This window comes from Calliphora vicina, chromosome 5 (assembly GCF_958450345.1).
Source record: "Calliphora vicina chromosome 5, idCalVici1.1, whole genome shotgun sequence".
NCBI lineage: Eukaryota > Metazoa > Arthropoda > Insecta > Diptera > Calliphoridae > Calliphora > Calliphora vicina.
Genome location: NC_088784.1, coordinates 84,567,508 through 84,580,404, shown reverse-complemented (window position 1 = coordinate 84,580,404; position 12,897 = coordinate 84,567,508). Strand labels below are relative to the sequence as shown.

The window sequence follows — 12,897 nt, the reverse complement described above, 5'->3', positions numbered from 1 at the left end:
ATCTGTCTCAAAATCTGAGATATTTTCTTTAAAAAATCTGTCTCAAAATCTGAGATATTTTCTTTAAAAAATCTGTCTCAAAATCTGAGATATTTTCTTTAGAAAATCTATCTCAGAATCTTAGACATTCTACTTAGAATTTGATTCAGTAAATCGAACAAATTTAAATTTGATTATAAATATCGGAAAATGTATATAAGTATCTTTCTTCGTATTTCTACATCACATCCTTAAACATAAATATGAAATATGTAAATGTATATTGTTTATTCATTCGTTATAAACTTTGAAATTTATTCATTACTTATAACAAAACTTATTCAAATAGAAAATATTTGATTTCTTTAAACTAAAGTGAAATTGTTTCTCCTTTTTACTAAACAACGATTAAGGAAACCTTCTCCATAAATTTTTTTATTGTATCCTTAATTTTCCAGCAAACTTTTCTATGCAAATTTTCATTGTTTAAAATTATTTAATTTATGTATATTTCTATAGTTTATTTTTATTTATTAAATTTTGTAAAGTCTTTTCGATTTCGTCGGAAAATTCCTAGACATTATAATAATACACACAACTCATACATACATATTTACATCATTTGCATGCATATGTGATTTTTTTCTAGACTCTAATACTTTGCTTCCGGTGTGTTATTTTTTCCATATCCACTCTTGGTTTTTGCTTTTTGTTTTGGCAAATTAATAAACATTGTTATTACTATTGTTATTATGTTTTATTTCCTTTTGCCAACACTTTCACGATTCCAAAACAAACATATATAGAAAGGCAGACAGACAGACACTCACTCAGCCAGTCAAACACACATGTTCATGAGACATTAACAGAACGAAAAAGCTAAATTGCTGACTATAATGGCGTCGACGTCTACCCAAGTAAAGGTTTTTATTTCACTTCCGTTTTAGCTTTTTTTGCCCCCCACCAATTTACACCCAAACCCCATAATTTAAAACAGGCGCCACTTACCAAACTGTATAAATATTGTTATAAGGATTAGAGGGGTTTTACGTTAGTAAAGGAAAATTTCTTCATGTTGCTTAAAAGCTTTAAGGAATTTTATAATTTATTTATTAAAACACGTTCAAAGTAGATTGTGAGAGTGCGAGTTTGTTTTTATTAAATCTTTGTAAAATATTACAACGAAATTTTATTATTAAATCATCTTTAATTTGCCATCTTAAATGGTGGTAATTAATTTCAATTTAGTTTACAATTAAACTGAAAAATGTCAACCCCCCAAAGTTTGGATACTCACTTAGTCAAGGAGTAGCAATTTTCGTTTAAATAAACACCCCTAGTGTTAGCCAACATAACTTGTGGGATAAATTATACACAGCTGTGGCCGTCGAACAATTTCTGTACAATATTTATTCACTATCATACTCCTTTACACTTGCGTTATTTTAATCGAAAAACCATCAATAATTAAGAGTGGTATAATTACTAGTTTATAGGTATACTGTGGCCTGAATTTCTCAAAATCTGAGACGGATTTTTAACAGAAAATTTTCAACAATCTGAGAAAACTTTTCTGAAGAAAGCAATTTTGAATCTGAGAAAAATTGTATTAAGAAAATGTATCTGAATTTGAACCTGAGTCAAATTTACTAAAGAAAATATCTGAGACAGATTTTCTAAAGAAAATATCTCAGATTCTGAGACAGATTTTCTAAGAAAAAAATTTCTCAGATACTGGGACAGATTTTCTAAAGAAAATATCTCAGATTCTGGGACAGATTTTCTAAAGAAAATATCACAGATTCTGGGACAGATTTTCTAAAGAAAATATCTCAGATTCTGGGACAGATTTTCTAAAGAAATTATCTTAAATTCTGGGACAGATTTACTAAATAAAATATCTCAGATTCTGAGACAGATTTTCTAAAGAAAATATCTCAGATTCTAAGACAGATTTTCTAAAGAAAATATCTCAGATTCTGGAACAGATTTCCTATAGAAATATCTCAGATGCTGAGACTGATTTTCTAAAGAAAATATCTCAGATTCTGGGACAGATTTTCTAATAAAAAAATCTCAGATTCTGGGACAGATTTTCTAAAGAAAATATCTCAGATTCTGAGACAGATTTTCTAAGAAAAAAATTTCTCAGATACTGGGACAGATTTTCTAAAGATAATATCGCAGATTCTAGGACAGATTTTCTAAAGAAAATATCTCAGATTCTGGGACAGATTTTCTAAAGGAAATATCTCAGATTCTGGGACAGATTTTCTATAGAAAATATCTCAGATGCTGAGACAGGATTTCTATAGAAAATATCTCAGATGCTGAGACAGGATTTCTATTGAAAATATCTCAGATGCTGAGACAGAATTTCTATAGAGAATATCTCAGATGCTGAGACAGATTTTCTATAGAGAATATCTCAGATGCTGAGACAGATTTTCTATAGAGAATATCTCAGATGCTGAGACAGATTTTCTATAGAGAATATCTCAGATGCTGAGACAGATTTTCTATAGAGAATATCTCAGATGCTGAGACATATTTTCTATAGAAAATATCTCAGATGCTGAGACAGATTTTCCATAGAAAATATCTCAGATGCTGAGACAGATTTTCTATAGAAAATATCTCAGATGCTGAGACAGATTTTCTATAGAAAATATCTCAGATGCTGAGACAGATTTTCTATAGAAAATATCTCAAATGCTGAGACGGATTTTCTATAGAAAATATCTCAGATGCTGAGACAGATTTTCTATAGAAAATATCTCAGATGCTGAGACAGATTTTCTATAGAAAATATCTCAGATGCTGAGACAGATTTTCTACAGAAAATATCTCAGATTCTGGGACAAATTTTCTAAAGCAAATATCGCAGATTCTGAGACAGATTTTCTAAAGGAAATATCTCAGATTCTGAGACAGATTTTCTAAAGGAAATATCTCAGATTCTGAGACAGATTTTCTAAAGGAAATATCTCAGATTCTGAGACAGATTTTCTAAAGGAAATATCTCAGATTCTGAGACAGATTTTCTAAAGGAAATATCTCAGATTCTGAGACAGATTTTCTAAAGGAAATATCTCAGATTCTGAGACAGATTTTCTAAAGGAAATATCTCAGATTCTGAGACAAATTTTCTAAAGGAAATATCTCAGATTCTGAGACAGATTTTCTAAAGGAAATATCTCAGATTCTGAGACAGATTTTCTAAAGGAAATATCTCAGATTCTGAGACAGATTTTCTAAAGGAAATATTTCAGATTCTGAGACAAATTTTCTAAAGGAAATATCTCAGATTCTGAGACAGATTTTCTAAAGAAAATATCTCAGAATCTGACGCAAATTTTCTAAAGAAAATATCTCAGAATCTGAGACAGATTTTCTATAGAAAATCTTCAAATACAACTTAAGAGAAGTCCTAGAGAAAATTTGTCAGAATATGTGTAATTTTTCCTACAGAAATTTTCATAGAATATGAAACATTTGTTTGGAGATATTTCCATTCCACTTCAATCCTTTATTATGAAATACTTCATATCTATACGAAGTAACATTTGCAGAGTCACACCTTGGAGGGAGTTAACAAACACTTGATGGTGTTTTACCACTTCTTTTGTAGAATATTGCATGCAGTCTTGTATGTACGTAGTTGGTGACATCAGAAAAAAAAAATAAATTAAATGAAAAAAGTAAATGTTGTGTTGTGCTGTCCTTTTGTGTTGAATGTTTTAAATTTCATGTGATATTTTTGCGTTGACATGTTTGCATTTTGACAAGTGATTTACGAGTTTATTTTTCTCCCAGCCACCTCGTAAAGGCCAGAACACCGCAGTATTTTTTTTTTGCACACTGCCAGCCATCTGTGTTAATGTTATGGTTCCGTATTGTGATGTTAAATAAATGAGATGCTTTTATCTTTCCGGATGTTGTGTAGTATGCTTTTCTAGTTTTTGTTTGCAACGTTCGGTTTATATTTAATGGATTTTCCTTTAAATGAAAAAGAAAAATGTACTTAATAATAAATATTTATGAGATATAAAATAAAATAGTTTTAAAAATTAAAAGAAAAAATAGCTTTGAAATATTAAAATAAAAGTAATCGCAACTATGTAAAAAGTGAAAAAAAATTACATTTATTAAGAAAAAAATAAATAAAGAATATAGGATATTGAATGCGAAAAGTGTTTCATTCAAACTATAATCAATATTATATTATTGCATCATCAGCTAACGATCGCTAATTTTCGATCGACAAATCAAATTTTGGGTGGAATCTAAAACTATGGAATATAGTGCTCAATTAAATTTTCCATTATATTGTCACTCACTGTATATTTGAAATAAAAATTTAAATTAAGATTACAAATTACCCTGCTTTAACACTCGCCATTAAATACAAACATGATGGCGGCTATTATATCATATCCATCATTCTCAAAGAACAATTTAAATGTAAAATTTTCAAATTTACTACATAAAAATTAAGAAAAATCGATTAACGACTCTGTTGTTAAACACAACTAATGTAAGTACCAACATTTGGAATAATATGAATGATCAAGTTCATTATTTAATTCGAATTCTATACACCCTTAACTAAATGAAAATATCACCAGTAATTAAAAATATTTTATTACATTCTTAACACACAGAAAACACATTAATCTTAATTTTATCTAGAAGTATGTATGTATTTCCCGGCGATTTCTTTTCGTGTAAATTGTTTTCCACGGTACATATATATTTGTCTTTCATTTTTATGTCATTTTAACATACAAACCGAAGCAACTGATCCTACGAACTAATAAAGTTGCTGTAAGCAGGCAGACTATTTAATGTGTCAATTTTGACATTTCTTTGGGCTCTTTTCTATTCAACTCCCCTTTTGTTTTTCGAGACTTTTAAATATTAATCCGTCAATGTGACAGTTTTTATTATCAACATGATTAGCGCTAGTTTCAAGCATACAAATGTTTAAATGAAACTAATAATAAATTTTTTATGATTTTTTTGTTAATAAAATGTTTTTTCTTCCTTCTTGTCTTTACAGAGCCAATGCGGGTCACCAACATTTGAAAAAGAACTGCGTCAGCAATTGGAAAAGTAAGTGGTTGTATTTAAATGAATAATAAATAAATGAAGTGTAAAAGAAACAATGATAAAAGCAAAAGCAATTCAATTGATTTGTTCTTTCTTTAAAAAAAAAAACAATAAAAACAATAATAATAGTCGTTTACATGCAGTTTATTTTTTTGTTTTGCTTTCAAAAACATTAATTGAAATAATATAGAAAGAACATTTGGCGGTATTTTAAGGATAAATTGTGGCTGAAATTTAATCGTGTTGTACAAGTACATGTAGCATTTATCCCATTCATTCATTCATTAACATTTTAATGTTAAACGTGACTATTTTTATGTTAAATTGTTTGTGTAATTTGAAAAATATAAAAAAATGTTTCTTTGAAACTAAAGTTTTCCTCTCTCTTGTACTATGTTTTTTCATTTCGCTGACAGCTTTAAATTTGACTAACTGCTATTACATAAACACTGAGTCCAAAAGCAACTTATTTATTTAGAAAAGTTGCTCACAACAGGCAAAACTTTTTATAGAAAAAGCTGCTCAGACTCTGACCACTTTTCTATAGGAAAAATTGCTCATACTCTGACTACTTTTCTATAGGAAAAGTTGCTCTGACTCTGACTACTTTTCTATAGGAAAAGTTGCTCTGACTCTGACTACTTTTCTATAGGAAAAGTTGCTCAGACTCTGACTACTTTTCTATAGGAAAAGTTGCTCAGACTCTGACTACTTTTCTATAGGAAAAGTTGCTCAGACTCTGACTACTTTTCTATAGGAAAAGTTGCTCAGACTCTGACTACTTTTCTATAGGAAAAGTTGCTCTGACTGTGACTACTTTTCTATAGGAAAAGTTGCTCTGACTCTGACTACTTTTCTATAGGAAAAGTTGCTCAGACTCTGACTACTTTTCTATAGGAAAAGTTGCTCAGACTCTGACTACTTTTCTATAGGAAAAGTTGCTCAGACTCTGACTACTTTTCTATAGGAAAAGTTGCTCAGACTCTGACTACTTTTCTATAGGAAAAGTTGCTCAGACTCTGACTACTTTTCTATAGGAAAAGTTGCTCTGACTCTGACTACTTTTCTATAGGAAAAGTTGCTCAGACTCTGACTACTTTTCTATAGGAAAAGTTGCTCAGACTCTGACTACTTTTCTATAGGAAAAGTTGCTCAGACTCTGACTACTTTTCTATAGGAAAAGTTGCTCAGACTCTGACTACTTTTCTATAGGAAAAGTTGCTCAGACTCTGACTACTTTTCTATAGGAAAAGTTGCTCAGACTCTGACTACTTTTCTATAGGAAAAGTTGCTCAGACTCTGACTACTTTTCTATAGGAAAAGTTGCTCAGACTCTGACTACTTTTCTATAGGAAAAGTTGCTCAGACTCTGACTACTTTTCTATAGGAGAAGTTGCTCAGACTCTGACTACTTTTCTATAGGAAAAGTTGCTCAGACTCTGACTACTTTTCTATAGGAAAAGTTGCTCAGACTCTGACTACTTTTCTATAGGAAAAGTTGCTCTGACTCTGACTACTTTTCTATAGGAAAAGTTGCTCTGACTCTGACTACTTTTCTATAGGAAAAGTTGCTCAGACTCTGACTACTTTTCTATAGGAAAAGTTGCTCAGACTCTGACTACTTTTCTATAGGAAAAGTTGCTCAGACTCTGACTACTTTTCTATAGGAAAAGTTGCTCAGACTCTGACTACTTTTCTATAGGAAAAGTTGCTCAGACTCTGACTACTTTTCTATAGGAAAAGTTGCTCAGACTCTGACTACTTTTCTATAGGAAAAGTTGCTCAGACTCTGAGTCTGCTTTTCTATAGGAAAAGTTGCTCGTCAGAGTCTACTTTTCTATAGGAAAAGTTTCTCGTCAGAGTCTGACTACTTTTCTATAGGAAAAGTTGCTCGTCAGAGTCTGACTACTTTTCTATAGGAAAAGTTGCTCGTCAGAGTCTGACAGCTTTTCTATAGAAAAAGTTGCTAGTCAGAGTCTGATAGCTTTTCTATAGGAAAAGTTGCTCGTCAGAGTCTGATAGCTTTTCTATAGGAAAAGTTGCTCGTCAGAGTCTGATAGCTTTTCTATAGGAAAAGTTGCTCGTCAGAGTCGGATAGCTTTTCTATAGGAAAAGTTGCTCGTCAGAGTCTGATAGCTTTTCTATAGAAAAACGTTGCTCAGAGGCTGACTACATTTCTATAGAAAAACGTTGCTAAGTGTCTGACAACTTTTCTAAAGAAAAACGTTCCTTCTTGCAATCTGAAATGGTGTAAATATTTATACTGGTACAATTTCTTTTTTTATTCGGTGAGAATTATTTTCATGTTTATTTCAGTTGGGTTTGTTAATTTTTATTTTTATTTTTAATTCACAATCACTTAACAACATGTTGTATGCACAGAATAAAGTTGCAGTTGCTTCTGATGTTGTTGTTTAGCGCTATAAAACGGATGCATTGCCGTCATTAGGGTTTTGCAGCCACATGCTTTTTTGCACTCGGTTTATTTTCCACAAAACCACAATTCGCACTAAAGAAAACAACCACGAAATGAATTCAAACCTAAACTCAATATTTAGAGTCCCAAATGCAAAAATAATTTAGTTTTTTTTTTTTGAGGCAAATTTCTTCTTGCAAACAAGAAAATTCGAAACTGACTGCATAAACTAAGCCACGATGGTGGCTAAATGCATTTTGTTTGAACGTGGAATGTACATATGGATGTTGGAGTTCCATCATATGCCGCTTAAGGCTCTAGGCTAAAGTTAAATATGCACTTTAGAAACAGCCTGTGATGATGGTTTTCTTATTTTTTTTTCTATTTATTTCTGTTACATTGTACTATTAGTGCCATAAATAGAGTCGTGCTGTAAATTATTTATATGTATACATGGGTAAAGAAAAAACTTAGTTTCTCTACTTTAATTGCCTGGAAAACACCATCAATCACGACCCTCGCGTCGAGAGAAAAATGAAAGAAACAACCTCTGGCTGAACTAAATATTCTATGTAAACGTATGTACATACTTTTTTCTGGTAATTTTTGAACGTTATTATCACAAACAAAGCCAAAGGTGGTAGGTACTACATTTGTTAAACAGCAAAATGTCAATTATAGTCTGTAACTGTAAAATTAAAATTAACAAATTCAACTAAAATTTGGCCTCAATCACAATAGTTATTCAAACATTTACTTTTAACTGTCAAACTAATTTAAGGATAATAGAAATTTTACTGCTTCAATGCATTTCTTTACTTTATTTTGGAATAAACTTTAGCAACTCCGCTGAAATTAAACCATATTCACAATGCTAGCTAAAATTTTTCTTAATTTTTCAATTTCTTTCTTGCTGAATGAATGTCTGTTCAAAATGTTGCTTAAATTGTGAATGAGGCTTTATTTTACCAGAGATCAAATTTAAAATTTTATAGCTTTAAGCTCGTTTAGACTAAATCCTGAACTCCGCTAATATTTTCAATTTATTATTAAATACAAATTTTTCAAGTTTAATACCAAATCAATTTTTAATCTATTTATTCTATTCTTCTAACTTTTATGATTTTAGCATGAGTCGTGTTATTAAATCCAAGGAGCGTAAACAATTGCAAACATGCCGGGACCATAAAGCTTTACAGGTTCGTATTTATATATTTACCACAAAAACTTTACACAAATTTACATTTATTTCTTTACAATTTCCTTACACTTCAACTGAATACAATCTTAGTGTTCTTCAAATAACTTTTATCAAAATTGAAAATATTATTCCATCTATAACATAAATAAGTTTCAACTTCAATGATTTTGTTGTCTTAAATACATAATTTTCGTCTATGAATTTTGCATTGATAGAAAATGTTGCCGCCTTGTCTAATGCATTAGTTTGGATGTGAAAATATTCATATTCTGTTTTGCTGACATCATTGTCTAGTATGTAAATATGAAAAATAACTGGAAATGCTACAGCAATGACAATCAGCATAAATGCTTTAAACAAAAAACAAATTGCAAGATTGATAAATGAAATCTAGTTAAGTTTTAACATCTTTAAAATTCTAAAGAAAAACCTACTTCGGTGTGACAACTTTTCTATAGAAAAATGTTGCTCAGAGTCTGACAACTTTTCTATAGAAAATGTTGCTCAGAGTCTGACAACTTTTCTATAGAAAATGTTGCCAGATTCTGACAACTTTTCTATAGAAAATGTTGCCAGATTCTGAGCAACATTTTCTATAGAAAAGTTGTCAGATTCTGAGCAACATTTTCTATAGAAAAGTTGTCAGATTCTGAGTAACATTTTCTATAGAAAAGTTGTCAGATTCTGAGCAACATTTTCTATAGAAAAGTTGTCAGATTCTGAGCAACATTTTCTATAGAAAAGTTGTCAGATTCTGAGCAACATTTTCTATAGAAAAGTTGTCAGATTCTGAGCAACATTTTCTATAGAAAAGTTGTCAGATTCTGAGCAACATTTTCTATAGAAAAGTTGTCAGATTCTGAGCAACATTTTCTATAGAAAAGTTGTCAGATTCTGAGCAACATTTTCTATAGAAAAGTTGTCAGATTCTGAGCAACATTTTCTATAGAAAAGTTGTCAGATTCTGAGCAACATTTTCTATAGAAAAGTTGTCAGATTCTGAGCAACATTTTCTATAGAAAAGTTGTCAGATTCTGAGCAACATTTTCTATAGAAAAGTTGTCAGATTCTGAGCAACATTTTCTATAGAAAAGTTGTCAGATTCTGAGCAACATTTTCTATAGAAAAGTTGTCAGATTCTGAGCAACATTTTCTATAGAAAAGTTGTCAGATTCTGAGCAACATTTTCTATAGAAAAGTTGTCAGATTCTGAGCAACATTTTCTATAGAAAAGTTGTCAGATTCTGAGCAACATTTTCTATAGAAAAGTTGTCAGATTCTGAGCAACATTTTCTATAGAAAAGTTGTCAGATTCTACACAAAATGTTGCTCAGAATCTGACAACTTTTCTACACAAAATGTTGCACAGAATCTGACAGTCAGAGTCTGACTAGTTTTCTATAGAAAAAGTTGCTCAGAATCTGACTAGTTTCTATAGAAAAAGTTGCTCAGAATCTGACTAGTTTTCTATAGAAAAAGTTGCCCAGAGTTTGAATACTTTTCTATAGAAAAAGTAGATTAGAGTCTCAATACTTTTTATAGAAAAAGTTACTCAGAATCGACTACTTTTGTCTAGATAAAGTTGCATAATAACTAGTTTATAAACCAAATTAGTTTGACTTAAATTGCGACACCATCACACTTTATCAAATTAAATTAAAGCTTTTATGTATATTCAAATGATTTATTGGGATGGGAATAGACAAAAAAGCAACTACGCCATGACACATACAAAAAGGCATAATTATACTCTACAGTCTAGTGCTAATTCAAATGTAATTAACAACATTTGCAAAAATTAGATATGGTGAAAAGTAATTAGCACTTCAAACATCTACATCAACAAAAAAAATCGTTAGGGTAATTTAACAACTATAAACTTTAAAATTGAATTTAACTTAAAATAAGCAAATTTTCATAATAAACATTTTTAATATTTTGCTTTTATTTATTTCCAACAGACACGTTTTGCTCGCCAAGAAAATTTGCTACACACTTTACAACAGGAAAATAAAGCGCTCCTGTTACGTGTACGTCAATACGAACACTGCTTAGATGATGTTATGCGTAAAGTGGTGGACGCCATTGTGGCCGAAGATAATCTGCGTGAAGAGGTGTCACTTTTAAAGGGTCGAGTACGTGATTTAGAAGCGCAAAATGCAGCTTTATCGGCGAGTCCCGCTAAGGGTCGCGATGAGGGCTATTGTACGATGAGTAGTGGTCAACCACAACCTTCAAATGGTCATTTGGAAGATTTACCTGAAGAGCCGGAACAATGGCTGTTGCCGGCTGAACCGTGTTCAACGGAAATGGAAGACTGGAGTATGTCGCAAGAAGAATTGGCTGTGATAACATTAGATGACGATAGAGAACTACAACATAGAAGGCAACAGAAACTAAGTGAACATGACTGGATATGGAATTCAACGGATTTGCTCAATTCGACAATGGTGGAAACCGATTCGGTTGGTGACAATATATCACAACTGTTGCAACAAAAGGTGAATATAGCTTCCCCATTTAAGGTATACATTTATTTATATTTATTTTCCAATTTGCAGATTATATATTCGGAAGATGAAGAAGTAGCCTGTACAGAATTTACCAATGATTTCTACAAGCTAGTTAATATACGTTCCAGTTCCGCACGCAGTCTTTATTCATACATTGAGGGCGATACAGATGATGAAGATGACGATGAGGACGATGAAGATAGCGAAGATGATGATGATGACGAGGAGGATGATGGCAATTCAAGTTTATCGCCCAGTCATAAACGTTTACGCTCAAAAGTTTTAAAATCCCGCCAAAAACAACCTAGTCCTACACCTAGTGAAGCTGGTAGGGCCCAGGTGACAAGCTGTTCCTCTAGTGAAACCGATGATTTCTCCCACTGTACCACACATCAGGAAATAACACTGCAAACCCTAAAAGAAAACGAAATTATAGGCGAAGAAGAAGTAGCTGTAAATGAAGATGAACAAACTCTCGACCAGCATAGTGATATCGAAATTGAAGAGGTTCAATTGGATGGCGAATTACAAACACCGCCCGTAATAATAATGAATCACACCAATCATCAGCGACATTTGAGCGAACACATGACCGAAAAGGAGTGCATAGAGCAAATAATTAAAACAGAACTGAGCAGGACACCCAGGCATAAACTAATGAAGTCTCAATCGACCATCGAGGAAAGAGAAACCAATAATATATTGAGAAATCGTCAACAGCAAAACGATAAACTTTCCCAAGTGGTTAGAAGTGGTAGTGTGAACGGTAATTTAGTTACTAAGGCCAGATATCAAGAAAGAATACAGAATACAAATAATTCCTGGAGACGCAGCAATGGCTGGAAAAGGGTTATATCACCCTCCCACTCTCCCACAGTAGCATCTCCTAAAAAGGTAATTGTTTAGAAATATATTTTGAATATTTAAGCAATTAACCTTTGTAATATTGTTAATTTCTTTTATAGGAAACAAAACCCTCAGACTTAAAAAGTCCTCCTAAGCCAACACCCACACGCATACCCTCATGCAAGCCAACTTCCACATGCCCCAACAATCAACAGCAACAAAAAGTCTCAACAAATACAACTACTACTCATCTCCAAACTTCTCAACAATCTACACGTAAATCGAAAATTCCTCCTCCTGTTCCCGTAAGACGTTCCTATGCTAGTTAAATCTTATTATAAAGACTTGTTAATTTCAATGAAATTCTGAAATTAATCCATTTGAGGTTCTTTTGTATATAGAAAGAAATAGAAGTGCGTCATAGTTTAAGTTTAATTAATAAGTCCGAAAAACATTTATTAAAAAAAAGACTAATATGTGATATACATTTGAAAAATATTTAAAAAAAAAGAAAATTATTATTAACATTAGAAACTAAAAACACCAAATTAAACAACAGACAAATTAACTGCCGTTTCAATAGACTTTAAACAAGTAATCAAAAGAAAAAAAACATTTTTGGAATATTAGAATTACATACATACTTGGAAAATGTTTAAACTAATAGATTATGATTGTAGTGAGATAAAATAATAATAATAATATTAATCACTCTTTAGTTAACTATTGATTTTTCGTTAAAAAATACTGCCCTAAATTTTTAATTTTAAAAAAGATTTTTTTTAATAATTTTGTCATACAAATTTTACATTTTTTCTTAAAGAAAATGT

At 31.2% G+C, this 12,897-nt stretch overlaps 1 protein-coding gene across 2 annotated transcripts in view; it reads left to right on the top strand.

The window, feature by feature from the left end:
- Positions 1-12,674, top strand: part of LOC135959897 (nucleoprotein TPR) — a 150,785-nt gene extending 138,111 nt beyond the window's left edge. For both annotated transcript variants that reach the window (XM_065511032.1, XM_065511031.1), the window contains 5 exons: positions 5,042-5,094; positions 8,637-8,706; positions 10,670-11,209; positions 11,270-12,115; positions 12,187-12,674. In XM_065511032.1, the coding sequence (XP_065367104.1) occupies positions 5,042-5,094; positions 8,637-8,706; positions 10,670-11,209; positions 11,270-12,115; positions 12,187-12,396 (1,719 nt within the window). In that variant the 3' untranslated portion in view covers positions 12,397-12,674. The remainder of the gene's footprint in view (positions 1-5,041; positions 5,095-8,636; positions 8,707-10,669; positions 11,210-11,269; positions 12,116-12,186) is intronic.
- The last annotated feature ends 223 nt before the right edge of the window (positions 12,675-12,897 follow it).